The sequence below is a fragment of the Gopherus evgoodei genome, unplaced genomic scaffold, assembly GCF_007399415.2.
Source record: "Gopherus evgoodei ecotype Sinaloan lineage unplaced genomic scaffold, rGopEvg1_v1.p scaffold_32_arrow_ctg1, whole genome shotgun sequence".
Lineage (NCBI taxonomy): Eukaryota > Metazoa > Chordata > Testudines > Testudinidae > Gopherus > Gopherus evgoodei.
Window position 1 is genome coordinate 3,816,034 of NW_022059994.1, and position 23,787 is coordinate 3,839,820.

The 23,787-nt window shown below is 48.8% G+C and overlaps 3 protein-coding genes across 5 annotated transcripts in view; 2 read left to right on the top strand and 1 right to left on the bottom strand.

Annotated features, from left to right (window-relative positions):
• The window catches only part of LOC115640774 (putative zinc finger protein 66), a 687,485-nt gene that overhangs the window by 323,736 nt on the left and 339,962 nt on the right, over nucleotides 1-23,787 (top strand). The window lies entirely within an intron of this gene.
• The window catches only part of LOC115640675 (zinc finger protein 850-like), a 542,158-nt gene that overhangs the window by 281,897 nt on the left and 236,474 nt on the right, over nucleotides 1-23,787 (bottom strand). The gene's annotated exons all lie outside the window — the stretch shown is intronic.
• Nucleotides 1,551-22,426, top strand: LOC115640771 (tripartite motif-containing protein 10-like). Of its 2 annotated transcripts, XM_030543758.1 has the most exons (10): nucleotides 1,552-1,712; nucleotides 3,704-4,144; nucleotides 6,076-6,171; nucleotides 7,026-7,256; nucleotides 7,563-7,585; nucleotides 8,513-8,628; nucleotides 11,296-11,355; nucleotides 11,880-11,939; nucleotides 17,045-17,226; nucleotides 22,237-22,426. In XM_030543758.1, exons 2-10 carry the CDS (start codon nucleotides 3,755-3,757, stop codon nucleotides 22,267-22,269), a joined length of 1,191 nt encoding a protein of 396 aa, XP_030399618.1. In that variant the 5' UTR covers nucleotides 1,552-1,712; nucleotides 3,704-3,754; the 3' UTR covers nucleotides 22,270-22,426. The 2 variants fall into 2 exon arrangements, with proteins under 2 accessions (XP_030399616.1, XP_030399618.1); XM_030543756.1 differs by lacking the exon at nucleotides 22,237-22,426 and having other exon boundaries at nucleotides 1,551-1,712; nucleotides 17,045-17,591.

Here is a 23,787-nt window from a genome sequence, read left to right on the forward strand (position 1 = left end):
TAGGGTACTTGTTCCCCTCCACCCAATTGTCGAGTAAGCACTGAATTAGTCACAGCACACTCCTTTTATCTAAGTTAGTATGTAAATACTTACATACATCCCCCAAACCCTTACTGAGTAACATGAATGCCCAGACAATGAATATTAATAGCTATATACTGAATATAATTATCCCCACCCCTGGTTACTGTTTACAGCATTAGTCTATTCTACAGATAATTTTACCTTGAAGATACATTTCTTTGCAGTAATTGCAGCCACAAATTCCCTTGATCAACAGTTTGCAGGGAAGGGAGGAGAAGGCCATGACCCCGAGCTCGTTTATGTAGCTAGGAAGGGAGGGGAGAGATCACACTGCTTTACACAAAGGTGTCCTTTAGACCCCCACATTCCTTATGCAGATGCAACACTTATCAATCCTTACCAAGGAGAAGGGGAGAGAGAGGGGTAGCACTTTATTTATCAAGGGCAGAGAGGTGCCTGCAGGAGCTTCTACCCCCAATACCATGTCAGCAGACCAGCAGTTTCCCAGGTCTCGACTTAACTCTTACACAGCCCACCATATACAGTACACTGACATGTAAGTACAATATTCCTGTCACTTTATTTTATAATTATATGGTAACAATGAGAAAGTCAGCCACTGTTCAGTCCTAGTGTGGCTGTGACCCTTTTGTATTTTTAGGTCTGATTTTCTAAGCAAGTCGTTTTGAAGTGAGGGGAAACTTGGGGGTAGGCCAGACAAATCTGACTCCTGAACGGGGGACAGTCATCTGGAAAGACTGAGAGCCACTGGGCTAGCATGCTCAGCAAAGTTGCCAGCTGAGAAGGAGAGAGCTGGAACTGTTTGCCACACGGCACCTTGTCACCATGTTAACTGTAGAAATCTCAGAAATCCAGAGTTAGGGCTGCGAGACACTCCCAAGGGGCAGTTAACCCTGCCACAAAAGGTACTGGCCTGCAAACACAGGCAGTGGAACTAGGGGGGCTGCCACACCTTAGAGGTTTTCAAGATCAGGCTTGACAAAGCCCTGGCGGGGATGATTTAGTTGGGAATTGGTCCTGCTTTGAGCAGGGGGTTGGACTAGATACCTCCTGAGGTCCCTTCCAACCCTGATATTTTGTGAGTCGATGATTCTACGACGTCCTGGCTTGAAGTGGTTTCCATCATATCCAGAGCTTACAGTTTGGTTCGATGACTCTCACCACCACCCACTATACAGATTGTTCCAGCCTCCCCAACTGCAAAGTGATCCAGATTAAAATCATCCCCAAATCTAGCCTTCCACCCGCCCAGCCTTTCCGCTGCCCTTCATTGACCCCCTTCTCCTGCCAGAGACAGCTGGTCAAAAACAATCAGTAAAAACCCTCTGCGGACTCAGCTCCAACCTGGTCTGGGTGAGTCAGGGCTGATGATTTCAGATCAGTCACTGGCTGGCGGAGTTACAGCAACTCTCCCTCCTTCCCTTCCAAAAAAGGAACTGGTTTTCTCCGCTTCCGGACCCTAACATCATGTGATGCCTGAATGTTTCCTTCCCTTGCGCCGCAGCGGGAGCCCTGGATTGAAACTCGCAGCTGAAACTGCGCATAGCTTAGAAGCAAGTTCAGACTATGTTATCAACCAGGAATCGCCTTGATTCATCGTCTCGCTAAGGCAGGGGAGCTGGGAACACCCCCTGGAGCAGCTGAAATGTTTCTGGCAGACACTTGAGGTAGGAGGAGAAATATTTTGTTTTGTTTTCTATTCTTTTGATCTGTGTTTCAGTTTGTGAGTCTTTTGTGTGTTCGAGAGAGAGAACAGCATGACCTAGTGGCCGGAGCACAGGGCCAAGGAGCGGGGATCTCCTCCTGAGTACTTGTCTAGGGGGATACCCAGCCATCACTTGGAGAACCAGCCCTAAAGCCTCCAGAGTGCAGGGGTGCAAGGAGAAGCATTCGCTCTGCAGCAGAGAGTTAGCTCCTCAGCCCCCCTAGCACCAAGTGGTGCAGAAGGGCAGCCTTTACTGTAGTCCAAAATCTAGGGTGCTGGAGTCCCATACCCTGACCCCAAAAGTGAATTTCATCTCCCCCACTCCCTGCATTCTTGCTGTAATGAGCCTATTTACAGTGGCAGCTCAGAGGTCAGACCACCAGCTTTACGAACTGACGGGTCACCCACACACCTCATTTGGAACCGGAAGTACGCAGTCAAAGGCAGCAGCAGAGACAAAAATAAAAAAGAGCAACTACAGGGCCAGTGCTGTGTTAAAACTAAGCTACTAAAAAAAATAAAGGGAAAGTTAAAAAAAAAAAAAAAGATTTGACAGGGTAAAAAAATGGCCTCTGTGCCTGTTTCCTTTAAATTACGATGATTAAAAGCAGCATTTTTCCTCTGTGGAGTAAAGTTTCAAAGTTGTATTGTTATACTTGGGGGTTCAGGATCACTGGCCCATCTTTGAATCACTCTCGCTCAAGAGCGGATTAACATACATGTCCCTCTCTGGGAGATTGTGGGGATCCAATATTTACTTTGGGCCATTGTTATTCTGGAGGTGTTGGTCCTGGCTCCACCATTAGAACTGAGTTCCAAAATGTATTAAAGAAAGTGAAAGTTCAACACACAGGGCCTTTCAGTGAGAAACTTCACATAACTTTTTAATGTCCTTTTATTTCGACTGAGGGTTACCAGAGAGCAGCTGTGAAAAAACGGGGCAGCGGGTGGGGGGTAATAGGCACCTATATAAGAAAGTCACAAAAAACGGGACTGTCCCTTTAAAAATGGGACGATGGTCCCCCTGTTTCAAGTGTATTTTTAGGTGGTATTTGAAACTGGGCTCTTGTGGAAATTCTGATGTGATGGTCCTTGTTGGGGTGTGTGTGTAAAACACTGTGTATAAATACAAAAGCTGACAAAAGGGGCGTTATTTGAGTAGGTCTGGTGCATCGAGCCGAATGGAAACAAACAAGCATATGAAAAACTTTTCTGTAAAACGAGGCAATCATGGAAACAGAGAGGAGAAGGCTGTAGTGCCCACATGGAGAATGCGCTGAGGTCCATGAGCGGACAGCGCTAGTGTTACACAGAATATTAATACAGCTGTAGAAGAGTTTGGATACACTTATTCCAGCAGGTCTGTTGCTCAGATTTATCAAAATCCCCCTTGCAACTTTAATTATCAGTGTACATAATTTTTAAAATATTACTCAAGGACAACTTAATTGTGATAATTAAACATTTGCATAGAGCTTTTTAAAAAAATATTAAACGATAAGTACATTTATTGGGTATTATCCTGCTTTCATGGGTGATGGGTGAACCCCCTTCGGGGAGGCTAGCCCACCCTACTGCATGCCGGAGCCCCAAGCACTCCCCACCCCCTGGCTGGAGGAGCCTCGGCCCACCTGTCTCAGCTGCCCCCTCCCCGAGTGCTGAGCCGGCCCCCTCCCACCTGACTAGTCTCAGTGCTGTCCCAGGCCGCCCCTGGCCATGGGTGGGCCTGAGCTCAGGGCCACCAGCTGGAGCTGAGCCCCTGCCAGCTTCAGGTAGAGAGGGATGGAGGGCAGGGCCTCAGGGTGCAGCATGGGCGGGGCCACAGCCTGGGTCAGGGAGGCTTAGCCTGCCCTGGCCTATGATACTTGCTGCCCACACCTGCTTTTCTCACCTTCTCCCAGCCATTCCCCTTCCCTTGTGCGGTTCTCACTGAGCTTCTCCTGCCCTCCACAGGCAGAATCCAAAGGAAGAGAGATCAGAGAAAGATTGGAGACCCCAACAGCCATGGCCTCCTCCCTTTCAGGCTTGGACATGCGAGAGGAAGCCACCTGCCCCATCTGCCTGGAGTACCTGACTGACCCAGTGAGCGTAGACTGTGGGCACAACTTCTGCCGAGGCTGTGTCACCCAGTACTGTGTGGAATGGGCGGGACGCGGATCCCTGACGTGTCCCATCTGCAGATCCCAAATTCTGAAAGGGAACCTCCGGCCCAACTGGCAGCTGGGAAACCTTGTCGAAAAAATGAAACATGTGGCTGTGTGCACGAGGCACAAAAAGACCCTGGATCTGTTCTGTGAAGAGGACGAGGAAGCCGTGTGTGTGGTTTGTGAGAGAGCCTCCCAGCACAGATCTCACACAGTGCTGCTCATAGAGGAAGCTGCCCAGAAGTACAAGGTAGGAAACACTTGGATCCTGGTAAATTCAGTCCTTTCCTTTCCAGACTAATAGGAATTTCCTCCTGGGGAAGTGAAATGCTCTGAGCCTCTCGGAGCCATGCATTCGCCCAGGTTTCATATTTCCTTTCCCAGCAGCCAACTCTACCCCTAGCATTGCATTGCCAAGAGCCCTGGTCACAGGTAGCCCTCTCTTTTGTCAGCACCACCTGGTTAATTATGCTGAGGTGTCCCTGGGCCTTTTGATGAGGCCTTTTGTTTTCTTCAGCGGTTTTAGCCATAGGTGCTGACTTTTATTTTTCCCTGGGGGAGTTCCACCCCCTGCTCCGCCCCGAGGCTTTGCCCCCACTCTGCCACTTCTTCCAAAGCCCCACCCTTGCCCTGCCTCTTCCCGCCTCTGCTCTGCCTCCTCCCTGAGACTTCTGCCCGCCTGCCGCTCACTGCCCTGAGCAGGTCACAGCCTAAATAGACAAAGGGTATGTGGGGAAACTGAGGCAGGATGTGACTTGTGCAATGTCACCAGTAGCTCAGTGGCAGAGCTGGGAATAAAAGCCAGGTCTCCCCAGACCCAGTCTATAGCTCTAACCACTATACCACGCTGCCACCCCAGCAGTGATAAAGTATGGTCATTAGGAGGGAGAGACACCTTGATAAAGGCCCCAGACCCAGCAGGGAGATGAGGTTCAGAATCCCAGTGAGAAACTCAGGTGCTGCTGGCCTGCAGTAGAGGAGATCACTGGGCTAAACACCATGATGGACCCTGAGCACCTTGAGTCCACACCCACAAAAGGGCTCCAAACAGAGCAGGTCCATGCCACATGCTACTGGGATTAGACTGGATTGTAACAAAACTAACCGCTGGGTCTGAACGACAATCCAGAGTGGTTCCATTAGGTCTTATGCTGCTCTCCCACAGTGTTGAATTTACAAACCTCCCAGAATCCACTGCTTCTGGGCACTTGGCCCTTGGCTGTGGGGTAGCTACCTGGAGGGCACCGCCACTGAAAGGGTTTGGGACAACACTAGGGCAAACTCCAATGGCGCTTAATAAAAATCAGCGCATCTAGTGGGGTTTGCCCTGGTGCTCTGACCAGTTCTGTCCAATCACCAGGCACTGACTGACTTTCCAAAGTGCCGGGGAGGGGGGTGCTCGATCCCCTACTCCAGCCCTTCAAGGCCTCCCCCCACCTCTTCCCATCCCCAAGCATGCCTTGGCCTTTCTCCTACCCCCTCCTTCCTAGCCTCCTGAGCGCTTTGAAACAGATCATTGCCTTGGGCAGGAGGCGCTGGGAGGGAAGGGGAGGTGCTGATCCATGGGGCCTGCCAGCAGGCAGGAAGCCCTGGGGTGGAGGGCGGAGCTGATAGCAGAGGGCTGCCAGTGGGTGCTAAGCACCCACCATTTTTTCCCCTGTGGGTGCTCCTATGTCCCCAGGGGTTCAGGGCTGAAATTCAATTGGGAGTTGGGCTTCTTGGAGAACCCCAGCCCATATTTCAAGCCCGGGTGGCTTCTGGGATTGGTGTCCCTTTGTGAGTTAAACTTGCTCAAAAATAGGTTCATTGAGTCACCATCACGTGTCTCCCAGTTTCCTGGTGGTTCAGCTCAGCGCAGGAAGAGGACAGATCATTCCAAAGAGGCTGAATAGGAGACTCTCCCAGTCACCGTTAATGAGGTTTCCATTCCTTGGTGTCCTAATGTTATAAACCTATTCGGACCAAGAGTCAGTTACAGAATCTTGGGGTCTGGATGGAACACCCCCCCCCCATTGCGTCTCTCTCTCTTTACATAAAAGCAGCAAAGAATCCTGTGGCACCTTATAGACTAACAGACGTTTTGGAGCATGAGCTTTCGTGGGTGAAAACCCACTTCGTCAGATGCATCTCTTTTTACATAGACAGACACAATAAAAACACTCAAATAATCTGTTTCTTCAGGAAAAAATCCAGGCCCATTTGAAGACTCTGAAGGAAGAGAGAGAAAAGCTGCTGGGATTGAAAGCAACTGGAGAGGGGAAGAGCCAGGAGTATCTGGTAGGTGCCTGTTGTGAACCAGCAGGGAGTTGGCACTGGATCATGGGAAACCAGGGAGCCATTGCCCACCGCTTTTAAATGGGGTAGTAGGGGGAAGAGGCGGCATGGGGTCGGGGCTTCAGGGGAAGGGGCAGTGCAAGGGGAGGGTCTGGGGGGAAAGGGGCAGGACAGGGTCTGGGGGAAAAGGGGTGGGGCCTCAGAGGGGCGGTGCCACAGTTCAGGCACTAGTGGGAGGCCCCCCACCTTTAAGAAGCTTCCGTCACTCCTGGGTGGGAGGCCCATTTATAGACAAGTTCTGCTGTGGCCTTGGGGGACGTGGCCTTGTTGTGTGTGGTTCTCTATGATCACAGATTGCTGTGTTAGGTAATCTTCTCCCTGGGGCAGGAACACACCGTTCTCTGCAGAATCCAAGCTTCCATTCCAATTAACAAGTTAATTTCCAGCTCACATGCCTTTCCCAAAGATCCTCCTGAGCTGAACTGACACGAACATTGTGCAGTGCCGGCTGCCCAAGCCTGCCGCCGTGTCTTGTCTTGTTCAAATGTTTGATTCTTTTTTCTCCCCTGGCCTCTCCAGCAGTGCAGTGCTGACTAGTCCTGCCTCCTGCTGCTCTGGATTCTGAGAGGCCACTGATCACACAATAGCCTGACCATGTCAGACATAGTCATAGAGATACTGGGGCCAGAGGGGCAGGTGTGAGAGAATCCTCTTTCTAGTAAGCACACAGTAGAGTCCAGTGTCAGAAATCTTCGAGCTTACAGATATATTCTCTCTCCTGCACACTCAGCTGTCCATGAAAGGACTCCAGGCTCCCTCCGTGTCCCTGACAAGCCCTTTTCCTTACTTTTATTCAGAAACAAACACAAACCGAGAGGCAGAAGATTGTGTCTGAATTTCAGCAACTGCGGCAGTTCCTGGAGGAACAAGAACGACTCCTGCTGGCCCAGCTGGAAAAACTGGACAAGGAGATTTTGAGGATACAGAAGGAAAATGTCACCAAACTCTCTGGGCAGATTTCCCATCTCAGTGAGCTGATCCATGAGCTGGAGGGGAAATGTCAGAAGCCAGCGAGTGAATTCCTGCAGGTGAGACTGAGTTTAAAACATTCCCGATCCATGTGCAGGGACAGGAGAGCTCCTGAATCATGTCCATTGGAATCCAGCAGTCAGAGATCACAATGTAACTGTTTGTGTGCATTGCTGGAATGGGAATTATTATTCTTTGAGTTACAGACGCACAAATATTTGGGGCTTTGCCATCTCTTAAACTCAGCGAATCCAGGGCTCTGCGACCAGGAGATGGCCGCTTTTCCCAGATTTGCAAAATCCCTGCCCTGGGATTGCCAGCATGCGTCAGGTGGGACTGAGATTCTTTCTCTCTTTCCCCTCTAGGATGTCAGAATCACCTTAAGCAGGTACGTGGCTCTCCTCACTCCCCCTTGTGTTGCACACTGCTGGGAGAGGGTGGGGGACCATGTTAGCACCACTTCTCCCCGGGGCTCTGCAGCAGAATGCATGGGGAAGGTCACATTTTGAATACAAATTTCTCTGCTGAACTTAATCCTGAGGTACTCACCCTGTTACAGCAGAGTCTGCTGTTATCTGTTCAGTAGGAAAGATTATCATAAAACATTTCCCAAAGACGTCCCTTCCTTGGGGGACTGGCTGCCTCAGGATTCTGGAGATGGAATACGGTCCTTTCACCTGTAAGGTATTGAGTTCAATTCAAATCAGGTCAGCAGTCATTAAGAGGCTTTAGCATCTGAGGAGTGTATGGAAACTTGTGGGGAATGTGCTGGCTTGAAGGGAGTAGGGGGCTCAGTCTAGTTCCTTAAATAAATACACACACACAACAATAAATATCTGCGAAATAGTACGTGGATACCAAGGAGTTAATTGGCCATGGAGGTTTATCTTCGTGGATGGGCAGGGATGGTGTCTCTAGCCTCTGCCAGAAGCTGGGAATGAGCGACAGGAGATGGCTCACTTGATGATTCCCTGTTCTGTTCATTCCCTTTGGGGCACCTGGCATTGGCCACTATTGGAAGACAGGAGACTAGGCTAGATGGATGTTTAGTCTGACTCAGTGTGGCCGTTCTTACATTCCCCTCCCTTTCTTTCTTTCTTTCTTTCTTGATTGATTGCCAGACCTGGTCTCTCCAGACCAAAGCCAAAGAATATAATATTTAGGGGAGAAGACTGCATTGCCATGACCTGTGTTGCACCTGCTCTGAGGCTGGGAGTAGAGGAATTCACAATCTCAGAGCAGCAGCTTTCACTACCAAGAAATTTATGACAAGTTGCTAAATGAAAGATAATCACGCAAAATTGTTTCTCTCCAGGTGCGGGAAGGGGAAGTTCCAGCAGCCGGTGGAAATTTCCCTTGAACTGGAAGAGAGACTCAGTGTTCTGTCCCATAAAAATGTTGCTTTACTGGAGACTCTGAGGCAGTTTAAAGGTATTGAGAGGGGATCTAGGAGGGGAATCAGGAGGAGTCTCTGACTGTGGGAGGAGATGGGCTCTGGCCAATTGGTTCCTAATGAGATCCTGTGTCTATTTAATGAACAGTGGGAAGTAGACAAAGTGAGCAGATGTAGCAGGGGCCCAGGCACCAGGATGTCTGACTGATTCACTCTGTGAGCTTCAGTACATCATTTAAATAAAAATAGAGCAAAAATAAATGGTGGGCACCTCTGTTTATCTTGCCCCACTTCAGAACTGTGGGACTCGCTTCCCTGAGCTGCTCAGCATCCACACTTGCTGCTCGAGTCAGTGGGAGCAGCAAGTGCACTAAACCACCAAGGACTGGGCCCTAGCGGTCACATTTTTCCGCTCAAAATGATTCAAATTCAGAACTGGTTCCACTTTTTGAAGCTGGGGCCTGGCCCAGCCCTGTGCTCTGGCCCCATGTGGCAGCTCATGTGGGGCAAAAAGGCTGGAGGGAAGGTGTAAAACCCTCTCACCCTTGGACCTGACCCAGTAAGGGAACCTTTTGTGCATCGTCTAGAGCAGTGGCTCTCAACCAGGGGTACATGTATCCTTGGGTACACACAGGTCTTCCAGAGGGTACATCAACTTGTCTAGATATTTGCCTGGTTTTACAATAGGCTGCATAAAAAGCACTAAGTCAGTGCAAACTAAAATTTCAGACAGACCATGACTTGTTTAGACCGCTCTATACACTGACATGCAAGTACAATATTTATATTCCCAGTGATTTATTTTATAATTATATGGTAGAAATGAGACAGTCAGCAATTTTTCACTAGTAGCGTGACACTTCTTTTTTTTTGTATTGTCTGATTTTGTGAGAGTGTCATTTTTAAGTGAGGTGACACTCGGGGGTTGGCCAGACAAATCAGCCCCCTGAAAGGGGTTCAGTCGTCCGGAAAGGTTGAGAGCCCCTGCTTCACAGTGACTGCAGGTGCTCAGAGTCCTGGGGTTAGTAAGAGCAGGCTGGAGGCAGTGGGTCGGGGTTAGAGGGTGTGGCCAAAGTGCCTCTGACACTACGCCCCCTTGTTGGTGCCACTAAGCATAACCCTAAGTAACTCGGGAGGGTGGAAGGCCACAAGGGTATGGAGCCTTCCTGGTTTTAGGCCTCAGCAGACAAGAGTCCCTCCATGTCTGAACTTTAATCGACCTAAAAGGCCAGGTGTAACAGCCGTTATCAGTTGCAACAGTTCTAACTGGTCTAAAGCAGAAATGAGGCCTGTGCACCTTTAGCAGAAGGACAAGAACTTGCAGAAGGAAAACTTACTAACGAGCTGCCGCAGCCAAGATTATTTAATGCACCTGCGCTTATGTAATTGCTACAGGGGGAGAAAGGAGGAGGGGGGGGAGAAGAAAGAAGAAAGAGAAAAAAATTTTATAAAAAGGGAAAAGCCGCTTGTGTAGGGGGGCTGGATCTGAGGCATGTCAAGTCTCCCAGCACTGCTTTGAGATCTCAAATAAACTTTGCTTGCTTCTCCACCCTGGTGTGTTTATTGGCGCTAAGCACTCCGGGCACGAACCACTGTTGCTTGCCTCCGGCACCCTCTGTGCCTGCAACACCCTGGCCAAACACATAGGGTGCACTGATCCAGGGGTGGCGTGCTTGCTGGAGCTCAGGGCTTCCCTAGCTGGCACCTACAGCTGCACCAGCCTCTGAATAGAGTCGTCACACGCTGCCTCTTCTCTATCCCTTTGCCGGAGCTGGGGTGAATCGGGCTCAGTGAGCCAACTCTGTCCTTGTCTCAGGTCCCCCATCCACCAAGCAATTTCCTTTTTATTTGTCTTTGGAGCACGAGGGTCCCCGTTGTGCTGAGAGCTTTGTAGAGATGCTGAGTAAATAAACCCAGATTACAGTTGAAGGGCCTGGGCTGGCTAAAGCTCACCGTTCCAGTGATGTCAAAAAGAACAAAGAGCCTACAATGGAATTCATGCTGAAGTTTTGCTGTGCCCTGGGTCTAGATTCTGAAAAAATGCAAAAGAAGAAAGACAGACAAATCAACTAGGGTTTGGAGAATAGGAAGGGGTAGGTGTGTGTGTAGGGGGAAGACAGTAAATCTCTCTCCCTCTGTCCTAGGCCCTGTATGGCAGTGGGTCTCAACCTTTCCTGACGACTGTACCCTCTTCAGGGGGCTGATTTGTCTTGCCTACGCCCAAGTTTCCCCTCACTTCAAAATGACTTGCTTACAAAACCAGACATAAAAATACAGAAGTGTCACAGCCACCAGTACTGAAAACGTGCTTTCTTTCTCATTTTGTCTGTATGAAATTTTAGTTTGTACTGACTTTGCTAGTCAGGGCATTTTCTGTAGCCTGTTGTAAAACGAGGCAAATACCTAGCTGAGTTGACATACCTGCTGGTACACATACCCCTGGTTGAGAACCACTGCCGTATGGCATAGGTAATTTTGTCCTAGGATGGTTGTTAGGCTGAATGGAGGTTGGGTCCATTGTTCTGAGATGACAGAATGAAAGAAGAAATACGTTTCAGATTAGCTTTTGTTAAAGATCTGCATGTGTCTCTGTCCCTCTGTCTTTTTCTCTCTCTCATAATCAAAAACACGGTTAAGTCAGTTAAGTGTGGGAGTGTCATTAGAAACACAACAGTATGAAATCGCTTTTGTCCTTTACCCTCCAGACACTCTGCCATCGGAGCTGGAGAGAAAAGGATGGAAATGCTTAGGATCACAGAGAGACGGTGAGTTTTCAGAAAGAGATTGTTTAAGTAAATAGGATGAGGTATTTCATGAATGTCACCACTGTTACAAACCTAACCAGCATTAAGAGTGAAACTGAAAAAGTTTATATTTTATATATATTATATATAAAAAAGGTCAGGTCTAAGGAGAGCCCAAGCTGAAGTCACACAAACAATCTGGACATAAATCTTAATGCTGACTCCATGCACGTGCCTGTGAACAGAAGCACTGAACAGGAACCAAATACCCTTAACTCTGTCCCATGGGGTTTCCATAGACATTCAAATGATTTTATTTTTTTTTAATATGAAAGTCAGAGGAATGTGTGGAGAGACCGAGATGCAGCTGGGAAGGAGGTACAGAGACAACTTCTGCAGCCGCCACTCCCATTCACCCATGTGAGGGAACTGCCAGGGGATCTGTGCTCAGTCTCGGATGCCCAAGCCAGAGAGGCAGTTGCCTGAGGTTACATTATAAATCAGGCAGCATAGACTCTAACTTCTTTCCCTCTTTTCCCCTCCAGACACTCTGCCATCTGAACTGGAGCCGGGAAGGGGAAAATATTTGGGATCACACACCAACGGTAAGTGCTGGTGGAGATTTTCCTTCCATTTTTCAGAGAAATCTCATGGAAGCAACTCTCCCACACACCAGTAACCAGACACATGCTCCCAGCCCAGCACCCAACACACTTAACTCTGACCCTTGTCATTTGGATGGTCATTGACATGCGCTTCTCATAGACTCAGACTCTAGGACTGGAAGGGACCTCGAGAGGTCATCGAGTCCAGTCCCCTGCCCTCATGGCAGGACCAAATACTGTCTAGACCATCCCTGATAGACATTTATCTAACCTACTCTTAAATATCTCCAGCGATGGAGATTCCACAACTTCCCTAGGCAATCTATTCCAGTGTTTAACTACCCTGACAGTTAGGAACTTTTTCCTAATGTCCAACCTAAATCTCCCTTGCTGCAGTTTAAGCCCATTGCTTCTTGTTCTATCATTGGAGGCTAAGGTGAACAAGTTTTCTCCCCCCTCCTGATGACACCCTTTTAGATATCTGAAAACTGCTATCATGTCCCCTCTCAGTCTTCTCTTTTCCAAACTAAACAAACCCAATTCCTTCAGCCTTCCTTCATAGGTCATGTTCTCAAGACCTTTAATCATTCTTGTTGCTCTTCTCTGGACCCTCTCCAATTTCTCCACATCTTTCTTGAAATGCGGTGCCCAGAACTGGACACAGTACTCCAGTTGAGGCCTAACCAGCGCAGAGTAAAGCGGAAGAATGACTTCTCGTGTCTTGTTTACAACACACCTGTTAATGCATCCCAGAATCATGTTTGCTTTTTTTGCAACAGTATCACACTGTTGACTCATATTAAGCTTGTGGTCCACTATGCCCCCTAGATCTCTTTCTGCCATACTCCTTTCTAGACAGTCTCTTCCCATTCTGTATGTGTGAAACTGATTGTTCCTTCCTAAGTGGAGCACTTTGCATTTATCTTTATTGAACTTCATCCTGTTTACCTCAGACCATTTCTCCAATTTGTCCAGATCATTTTGAATTTTGACCCTGTCATCCAAAGCAGTTGCAATCCCTCCCAGTTTGGTATCGTCCGCAAACTTAATAAGCGTACTTTCTATGCCAACATCTAAATCGTTGATGAAGATATTGAACAGAACCGGTCCCAAAACAGACCCCTGCGGAACCCCACTTGTTATACCTTTCCAGCAGGATTGGGAGCCATTAATAACTACTCTCTGAGTACGGTTATCCAGCCAGTTATGCACCCACCTTATAGTAGCCCCATCTAAATTGTACTTTCCTAGCTTATCTATAAGAATATCATGCGAGACCGTATCAAATGCCTTACTAAAGTCTAGGTATATCACATCCACTGCTTCTCCCTTATCCACAAGGCTCGTTATCCTATCAAAGAACGCTATCAGATTAGTTTGACACGATTTGTTCTTTACAAATCCATGCTGGCTATTCCCTATCACCTTACCACCTTCCAAGTGTTTGCAGATGATTTCTTTGATTACCTGCTCCATTATCTTCCCTGGCACAGAAGTTAAACTAACTGGTCTGTAGTTTCCTGGGTTGTTTTTATTTCCCTTTTTATAGATGGGCACTATATTTGCCCCCTTCCAGTCTTCTGGAATCTCCCCCGTCTCCCATGATTTCCCAAAGATAATAGCTAGAGGCTCAGATACCTCTTCCATTAATTCCTTGAGTATTCTAGGATGCATTTCATCAGGCCCTGGTGACTTGCAGGCATCTAACTTTTCTAAGTGATTTTTTACTTGCTCTTTCCTTATTCTCTTCTAAACCTACCCTCTTCCCGTAAGCATTCACTATACTAGACATTCCTTCAGACTTCTCAGTGAAGACCGAAACAAAGAAGTCATTAAGCATCTCTGCCATTTCCAAGTCTCCCGTTACCGTTACCCCCTCCTCATTGAGCAGTGGGCCTACCCTGTCCTTAGTCTTCCTCTTGCTTCTAATGTATTGATAAAAAGTCTTCTTGTTTCCCTTTATTTCCATAGCTAGTTTGAGTTCATTTTGTGCCTTTGCTTGTCTAATCTTGCCTCTGCATTCCTGTGTTATTTGCCTATATTCATCCTTCGTGATCTGACCTAGTTTCTATTTTTTATATGACGCCTTTTTATTTTGTAGGTCACGCAAGATTTCAAGGGTAAGCCAAGGTGGTCTTTTGCCACATTTTCTATCTTTCCTAACCATCGGAATAACTTGCTTTTGGGCCCTTAATAGCGTCCCTTTGAAAAACTGCCAACTTTCCTCAGCTGTTTTTCCCCTCAGTCTTAATTCCCATGGGACCTTGCCTATCAGCTCTCTGAGCTTACCAAAATCCGCCTTCCTGAAATCCATTGTCTCTATTCTGCTGTACTCCCTTCTACCTTTCCTTAGAATTGCAAATTCTATGATTTCATGATCACTTTCACCCAAGCTTCCTTCTACTTTCAAATTCTCAACAAGTTCCTCCCTATTGGTTAAAATCAAGTCTAGAACAGCTTCCCCCCTAGTAGCTTTTTCAACTTTCTGAAATAAAAAGTTGTCTGCAATGTAGTCCAGGAACTTATTGGATAGTCTGTGCCCCGCGGTGTTATTTTCCCAACATATATCTGGGTAGTTGAAGTCCCCCATCACCACCAAATCTTGGGCTTTGGATGATTTTGTTAGTTGTTTGAAAAAAGCCTCATCCACCTCTTCCGCCTGATTAGGTGGCCTGTAGTAGACTCCCAGCACGACATCACCTGTGTTTTTTACCCCTTTTAGCCTAACCCAGAGACTCTCCACCCTTCCGTCTCCTATGTCCATCTCCACCTCAGTCCAAGTGTGTACATTTTTAATATATAAGGCAACACCTCCTCCCTTTTTCCCCTGTCTATCCTTCCTGAGCAAACTATACCCATCCACACCAACATTCCAGTCATGTGTATTATCCCACCAAGTTTCAGTAATGCCAATAATGTCATAGTTGTATTTATTTATTAGCACTTCCAGTTCTTCCTGCTTATTACCCATACTTCTTGCATTTGTATAAAGGCATCTAAGATACTGGTTTGATCTTGCCTCCCAGCTTTGCCCTGACCCTCCTTCCTCTCTGCCATTATAGCCCGTGCTCCCTCCTGTTTCCAACCCATCTCCCAGGTCTTGTTCCCCACTTACCTGTGGGCTTTGCTCACCTGTCCCCGTCGAACCTAGTTTAAAGCCCTCCTTACTAGGTTAGCCAGTCTGTGCGCAAATAAGGCCTTTCCCCGCTTCGAAAGGTGAACGCCATCTGTTCCTAGCAGTCCTTCCTTAAATAGCATCCCGTGGTCGAGGAAGCCAAAGCCCTCCTGGCGACACCATCTTCGCAGCCAGGCATTCACCTCCACGATGCATCTGTTTCTGCCCGGACCCCTACCTTCAACAGGAAGAATCGAAGAGAATACCACCTGCGCTCCAAACTCCTTAACCTGTACTCCCAGAGCCCTGTAGTCACTCTTGATCTGCTCAGCGTCACACCTCGCAGTATCATTTGTGCCCACATGGATGAGTAGCATGGGATAGTAGTCAGAAGGCTGGATAATCCTCGACAAAGCCTCTGTAACATCTTGGATACGAGCCCCTGGCAGGCAGCATACCTCCCGGGATGAACGGTCAGGGCGACAGATGGGTGTCTCCGTCCCCCTCAGCAGAGAGTCTCCAACCACCACTACCCTACGTTTCTTATCAGTGGTGGCAGCAGTCCTCCCAGCCTTAGGGGTACGAGGCTTCACCCCCTTAACTGTTGGGGGTGATTTCTTCTCTCCTGTATCAAGAAGAGCATAATGGTTATCTTTTACCACAGCAGGAGGGTTTGCAGCAGCGGTGGAGCATTGCCTGCTGCTAGAAGTAACCAGCTGGCTGTGTCCACCCTGAGCCTCCTCCTCCACTGGTGTGTCAGATACACCCTGAGGCATCTCCTCCTCCACTGGAGTGTCGGTAGTCCTGTCAACTGGGACAGCTACGTCAGCTGTCTCCACATGGATACTGTCCAGGAATTGCTCATGGACATGGATGTTCCTCAGCCTGGCCACCTCCTCTTGTAGCTCTCCCACCTGCTGCCTGAGAGATTCCACCAGCAGGCACCTTTCACATTGGATGCCACCCCCAGCCTGGATATCAGTAAGTGGAAATTGCAAATTACAGTCTTTGCAAGCCCACACCAGAATCTGGATAAAAGCATCCATGCTTTGGTGCTCTGTCTGGCTACAGGCACAGGTGGAGGAGACAGAAGCAGTGCTGGCACAGGTGTTGCGGGTCCTCCTCACCATTGTAAGCCTCCCTCTGTCAAACTCTCTTGAATTCCTGTCTATAGCTCCCTATCCGCTCCTCTCTGCTGTAAACAGAAAGGTTTTCGATGTGGCTCAGGTTATGGGTTCAGGGGACCAATGGGTCACAGATGAGACCGACAAGGGACACCCCCCCTTCCTACTCCCCTTCCAAACTCCCTTGCAAAACTCCCTGTTAGCAGCTCCTGTTCATATTTAAATGCAGAGGAATGAGTAGCGAGATCGGTCCTCTCATGGCTGCCACATCCTTCCCCTGGTCTCCTCCATGGTTCTTCTCCAACATCCTCTCTTTCCTGTGGCCAGGGCTAGGCTCTCCCATTGGAGCAGTTGACTGCTTAATGGATGGGGGAGGATGCTCTCCTTCTGACAATGCCCCCTTCTCTCTGGACTGGGAATGGAGCCACTTCAGTCTGTGCCGCCTCCTGCGTCCTACTCACTGGTTCTATATGGCCTCTTCATCTCTGTTCCCTGCCCAGGGAGTGTAGGACACATTTAGGGGAGGGCACTTCCCTTTGGGGTTCAAAGCTGTTGCCTGACAGCTCTCCTTATGTCCTTGCTACCAGCTTCTCCTGCCTTCCTTGCTGCGTCTCTGCAGTGGGACTGGAGTGGCCCTGGCAGGGGGAGAAAACAACTGAGAAGCTATAGAAATTATTCCCATTACATTGACTGAGGAGCTGCAGTGACATCCCTGCTCAGTCTCCAGTGCCCAGAGCAGAGGCAGCTCCCTGGGATCCAGGAGTGTCCCAGCCGGAACAGGGCTGCTTCGAGGAGTGTAAGAAGTGGTCCCAGCCACCCCTGGGGCTGAGCTCTGCCCCTCACACTCTGATTCTCTCCCCACCCAGTGCACATGACTCTGGATCCAGACACGGCTCATCCCCAACTCATCCTGTCTGAGGATTGGAAAACCGTGAGATATGGACGCCTATGGAACAAACTGCCCAACACGACCAAGAGATTTGATTATGAGCGCTGCGTGCTGGGCAGTGAGGGATTCACCATGGGGAGACATTGCTGGGAGGTGGAGGTGGGGGAGCGAGGGGGCTGGGCCGTGGGGGTGGCCAGAGAGTCTCTGGGGAGGAAGGGAGAGATCAGCTTTAAGCCTAAGGGGGGGATCTGGGCTGTGGAATACTGGGAGGGTCAGTACTGGGCTCTCACTGACCCTCTGACTCCTCTGCCCCTGAGCTGGGTCCCCAGGAGGATCTGGATTTATTTTGACTATGAACAGGGGCAGGTGACATTTTTTAATGCCGATAACGAATCCCTGATCTTCACTTTCCCACCAGCCTCTTTTGCTGGGGAGAGAATCCGCCCTTTGTTTGTGGTCTGGGAAACTGAGTCCCAGCTCAGACTGTGTCCCTGAGACTTGGAGAAGGGGAATAAAAAAAAAAATTCAAACAAGACATTCAGGGAGGACAGGTCCCTCAATGGTAAATTAGCCAGGATGGGCAGAGACACGACCCCATGCTCCAGGTGTCCCTAAACTGCTAACTACTAGCAGCTGGGACTGAACAACAGGGGCTGGATCACTCAAAATGGTCCTGTTCATTCCCTCTTAAGCATCTGCAGCATCGGCCACTGTCAGAAGACAGAATATGGGCTAGATGGCCCATTGGTCTGACCCAGTGTGGTGTTTGTTATGCTCTGATCCTACTGGGAGCAATCAAATGAGCTTCTCTAGCCTTAAACATCCCACTCTGTGACCCTGGAGGACTCTCATCTCTCCTAGCCCTCAGGCTCGTTTGTCACCCTGGCAGCAACAGTGTCTCAGTATGTCTAGTCTGTGCTGTGAAAATGATAGAGGGGTGTGATCTGCATAAAGCCCGTCCCATTGCAGCCAGGGTAGCCTGTCCGTCCCTTGCTTTGGGGTTCTGGACCAGCGGTTCTCAACTTATTTACCATTATGGGCCACATATGCAGCTCTCTAGATCTTAGCTGGGCTGCATCAACACACGTATACATACACTACACCTCTACCCTGATATAATGTGACCCGATATAACATGAATTCGGATATAATGCGGTAAAGCAGCACTCTGGGAGGGGGTGAGGCTGCGTGCTCTAGCGGATCAAATCAAGTTCAATATAACACGGTTTCACCTATAACACGGTAAGATTTTTTTGGCTCCCAAGGACAGCTTTATATCGGGGTAGAGGTTGTATGTGCCTGGCCCTGAGGATGTCACATGGGCCTCAGCTGTGTGCTGATGGGGCTGCAGGTTGAGAACCTCCGATCTGACCTGAGGTAGGGAGACCAAGGGATGGGGAGGATGATATAGGGACTGGAGACGGTGACTTTGAGGCTATGGGGAGGAGTTGCAGTGGGGGCGCCCAGAGAGGGTGAGCTGGCTGCAGGTGTCCCTGCCTGATAGCTCCACTTCAGTGCTGGGATGTCCTCTGGCAGTCTCCCCATCTCTGCAACTCCAGCTGCCCCTTCTCCCTGCCTTGGCCCTCCGGCCAGGTCACTATGCGGGTCTCCCCCTTCCTGGGTACCAAAGTCTTCTAGCGCAAATTGTCCTACGCAGTCTGCTCTCCATTGCCTGGTTTGTGCCAGTGGCTGGTAGGGGAACCCAGGCCCACCCTGTCACATGGCTTGCTGCTTTTCCCCTGAGCCTTTCCTGCCTATCTGGTTCTCTTCCCTCTCTAGGGGTTTGCCAGCCCAAACTCCCTCCTCCCAGGGAGTAACTGTAGGGTGCTTGCTTCTGTAGCCCCAACACCTCTCTTCTCCCACCCAGGGAGTGACTGCAGCCTGCTTCCCTGCAGCCCCTTTCTGCTCTCAACTCCTTGTCTTTATACAGAAACCTCCTCTTCCCATGCAGCTGAGCATCATCTACTTAATCGGTGCCCCCTGGCTCCTCCTGCAGGGGTAGCCTGGGCAGTTCATTGGCCCACCTGGCCACCTTAACCCCTTCAAGTCTTGGATGGGGGTAGACAGCCCATCACAAGGGGAAATCAAAACAAAAAGAGCTAAAGCAAAATGATCCTGACAGGGGAAAAAGTCCCGAGGGGAAGAGAGAAACTCAGGAAAAGAATGAGGAGTCCAAGGGCAAATGAGCCATAATTGGGGGGAGGGAGACAGAAGTAAACAGGAATGGGAAACTGGCACAGGAGAGAATGGAGGGGGAAGGGGGGGTCAAAATGGGTGGAGCAAAAGAAGGAAAGAGGGACTTAGAGTCGCTGAAAGTGGGACTGTAGCTTTTTGATTCCATAGACAGCAGATATTGCCTCTTAGCAAACTCTTGGTTCCCAGCAAGACGTCCTACTCCCTGGCAGGTATTAATAAGCAAAAGGCTGGATGCAGCCAGGGAAGGAAGCACTGGCATGTGCCATCCCTGGTGGCAGCCCCGCAAACCTGGCTGTGCCCGGGGACCTGCCACCTGCACTCAGTTGGGGAGCCCCTACTGGAGTCCCCATAGTGTGGGGTGCAACCCCCTTCCCACATTTCTGCCCTGCCCACAGACCTCCCCTCCCAGCAGAGCTGACCCGTGGCTGCTGATAGTGGGAGGCACAACCCCCTCCAGGTAGCCCCCACCCTCACAAAGCAGCAACCCCTCTCTGCAGCTTCCAGCTGTTTCTCTTGTCTCTGCCTCTCCCTGCCCCATGCTCAGCTGCCTGCAAGGAGGCCCAGCCACACCATGTGACCGAACAATCAGAGGGACATGTGACCCCCACACAGCCCCTCCCACACATCACCTCTGCCTCCCAGCCTCAATGCAGAAGTCCTCAGCTGTGCAGTCTCAGAACCATCCTATTGGTTCCTGCCAAGACCTATCTTTTAATAAAGCTGTTAATACACAGCATACCCGTTGCCAGTTTCCAAATGCCATTTACCATTAAAGTTAATGGGTTGGAACGATTCCCTGCCAAATGTTGCTATTAACCAGAAACTGTTAATATCAGTGATTACTCTCAAGTGGCACCCATTGTATTGGTTAATAGAAATTGTTATTTTAGTGCCTTTAAATAAAACAAGTGTTAAAATTCATGGACCTTTCCCCATCCATTCTGGTATTAAAAGGTGCCTCTCAGCTCTTTTTAATCCCAACATTTATTTGTTGTAAATAACTTTTTTTTTTTAATTAAAAACTTCATTTGTTTTCACTTTAGTGTTTATTGACAACTGGGCCATGAGATTTCATTTCCTGGTTAGCGTGTCAGATGATAAAGTCTCATCATGCAGTGATGGTAACGCTCTATCATCCTCCAGAAATACTGGAAAAAGAGAAGCTACTAAAGCTAAACAATTTTAAATCAGCAGGTTTACACCCAAGAGTTGTAAAAGAGCTGGCTGAAGCACTCACTGGACTGTTAATGTTGATTTTCAATAAGGCCTGGTCTACACTACGCTGTTAAACCGATTTTAACAGCGTTAAATCGATTTAATGCTGCACCCGTCCACACTACACTGCTCTTTATATCGATTTAAAGGGCTCTGTAAATCAATTTCTGTACTCCTACAAAACGAGAGGAGTAACGCTAAAATCGATATTACTATATCGGATTAGGGTTAGTGTGGATACAAATCGACATTATTGGCCTCATTATTTTACAGTAGCTACCCACAGTGCACCGCTCCAGAAATCGACGCTAGCCTCAGACCATGGACGCACACCACCAAATTAATGTGCCTAGTGTGGACGCGCACAATCGACTTTATAATATCTTTTATAAAATCGGATTAAGCTAATTCGAATTTATCCTGTAGTGTAGATGTAGCCTAAGTCTTGGAGCAGTGAGGAAGTTCCAGAAGACAGCTAATGTGCCAATTTTTAAAAAGGGTAAACGACCTGGGTAATTATAAGTCTGTTGAGCTCCTGTCAGTTCTGATTGGCTGCTGTTGCCATTCCAGGCAGTAAGCCAATGAAGGGCAGTGCTCTGCATGTTAGCCATTCCCCTGCACTCCCAGCCTGTCCTGGTGCCCAGGCTGCTGGCTGTGGCTGGTCACAGCCCCCCCAGCATTATTGTACGGTTGGCGCTGGGATCCACAGACGGTGTTGCCAGGGGTGCTGAACAGGGAGGGCAGGGGGCCACGGTCCCATCATTTTTAAAAGTAGGAGGGCTATGACCACCTGCTTTTTACCAGCCGTAAGGTTGAGCAATGGGGAGGCACCGAGAGCAGAGAAGAGCGAGCAGAGAACGGGGCCTCCGGGGGAAGAGATGGCGAAGGGGCAGGACCTCAGAGCAAGGGGTGGTGTGAGGGCAGGAGCTTGGGGGAAGAGGTGGCACCAAAGTGGGACCTCGGGGGAATGGGTTGTGTGGGGGTGGGGACTCGGGGGGAGAAGGGGTGGGGGCATGGTTTGGGTCCCAGTGCCTCCCCCTACACTTTTAGGGACTTTTCATTGCCCCTAGGTGTTGCCTTGGGGAAAGGACCTGGGTTTCCCCCTCCTCTCAATTTCAGAGCCTGCTACTGTGTCTCACACGCAGTTCCCTCCTCCTCTTGCTGCCTGTAAACGGAGTCACTTGGCTATTTTGTTACTTTGTTTGGGCTGAAGCTTCCCTGGGGAAAGGTTGCTCTACTCGGAGAGCAGGGACGTCGGCAGCCGATCCCCCCTCAGAACTGAGAGATACAGGCCCAGCAAACACTGCCCCCAATGGACAGTCAGTGGACGTTTAAGCCATTTCACTCAGGTAGAACATACAGCGGCCTCTTGACCTCATTTTACGGGGTTCTTCGCAGCCATGGCCCCTTCTGGAAAGGGTCACAGACTTGGTTTGTTTAGAATTACTCCCACCTGCTGCAGAAAGTGGGTGTTGCCCTACCTGGCGCTGACCTTGTTACTGGCCCAGAATGACCCTATTAAGTTTATAACCTGTGAAGGCTCTAGTGCAAATTGTAACCCTACCTGTCCAAGGAGTGACCCTAAATTCACACGCAAAGATTTAATTCTTCTGGAGTTAACAATGTAAATCTAACCTAATGAAGAACCCTGCCTAAGTTCAAAAGCTTGTCTCTCTCCCCAGCAGAAGGTGGCCTAATAAAACATATTAGAGAGACAAGCTAGGGGAGGTAATATAAATCTATATCGGTTATTTCCAGGCAATTACCCAGGAGAATGCTGCTATTTTCTAAAACAGAATGAGTCCTGCATGGGTAAGGAGAAAAAAAAACAAACCACAGACACTACAAAGTCTGGAAATTAGCCTGTGAGCCTCAGAAACCACACGCTTGGCTGATTGCCCTGGTTTGGTGAAGAATGATAAATAGAGAATCTTGGATCAATTTTTAAGATTATTTTTCTAGCCTCGTTCTTTGCAAAGAGCGCCTGGAAAATGAAAGCTGTGGCCTCTCACAGTACAGCTTGATAAGAGAGCATTAACCAGGATTAAATATTGTCCAGCAAAGGCAGACTGATCACTTTTAAAGTCTATGTAAAGTTCCACAGAGCAAATTTATGGAGACTGTTGGCTGTGACTGCATAACAGTGGGCAAAAAATCTGATAACCAGTTGAAGTGGGGAAGCAATCTGGGTATGTCTGATCTGGTCTGGGTCTTCTCACAGGGGGTGGGATCTGATGCATCTCGTTCCCTTCAGCTGAGTCATGTCTGGTCTCCTCAGTGCCAGCCAGAGCTTGACATGGACGACCGTAGGCTGCTCGAACCTCTACTAGTCACGATAAAGTTCTACCAGCATTCACCAGACCTCTGTGCAGACTGGCTGCCTTATTCTAACCCCCTGGTCTCCGCTGTTTCCCTCAGCTAACACTTGGTATCTTCCATGGCTTGGCCTTTTCCGGCACTAAGGTGGCTCATGAGAGTCTAGCGGGTGACCATCTAGACCCAAACAAGTAACTGTGGAGGGAGAAGAACACTGACTGGAGACAGTCGCTTGGTTGCAGCTAGTCATATGTGCTGCTCTTGGAGCAGGATGCAACCTTGAAGCCTTTGACCCAGTTGCCATGCTGTAACATACACTAGATACATTGGTGAAAATTAGCTTCCTCTGTCACTGGAGGCTGTTGGCTGAAGGTTTTCTTTAAGGGAAGGATCTCACTGCTATGTTTCATCCTGGTTTATGTACGGCTTGTGATTTGTAGTCATCACTCAACCACATTTATCCTTCTGCTGCTGCACCCCATACCTTGGGCCCATCTTCTGGGCTCTGTCTCTTGATTCTCCAAAAAGCCCCCCAGGGACACAGCCCTGCACCCACATGGAGCCTCTGGCAGGCTTAGGGGTCTCAAACCCTTTATTAAAGGTTGCTTTCCACACAGTGATCAGTGCTGTCAACTCCCACTGACCATGTATTTCCCCACCAAAAGCTTAAAAATATTTTAAGCATTTTAAAACACTGTAGTGACTTAAGTATTTTTATCAATAGAGCTGCTTTCAGTAAAGCTACTGGGGAAAAAATGCTACTGAGACAAACAATTTTAATTTAATATATCCTCATCCTCACCTATGCTTGCACCAATTTAACCAAATCTGTGTTTTATACTTAGTTAAAGCAGGGCAAAAAACGGTGTCAGCCTTAATAAGTGTCTAAACTAATCTAGCTAAACTGGCTCACCTCCCTTGTGTGAACACTCTTATTTTGGATTAAGAGCGCCCTAATGGTATTTTGTTTTAGTCAGCAAGGGTGAGATTCAC

Coding starts and splice junctions, on each gene's coding strand:
- LOC115640771 (XM_030543756.1), top strand. CDS start 3,755: ATGGCCTCCTCCCTTTCAGGCTTGGACATGCGAGAGGAAGCCACCTGC. Junction 4,145..6,075: donor AAGCTGCCCAGAAGTACAAG/GTAGGAAACACT, acceptor CTGTTTCTTCAG/GAAAAAATCCAGGCCCATTT. Junction 11,940..17,044: donor TTTGGGATCACACACCAACG/GTAAGTGCTGGT, acceptor CTCCCCACCCAG/TGCACATGACTCTGGATCCA.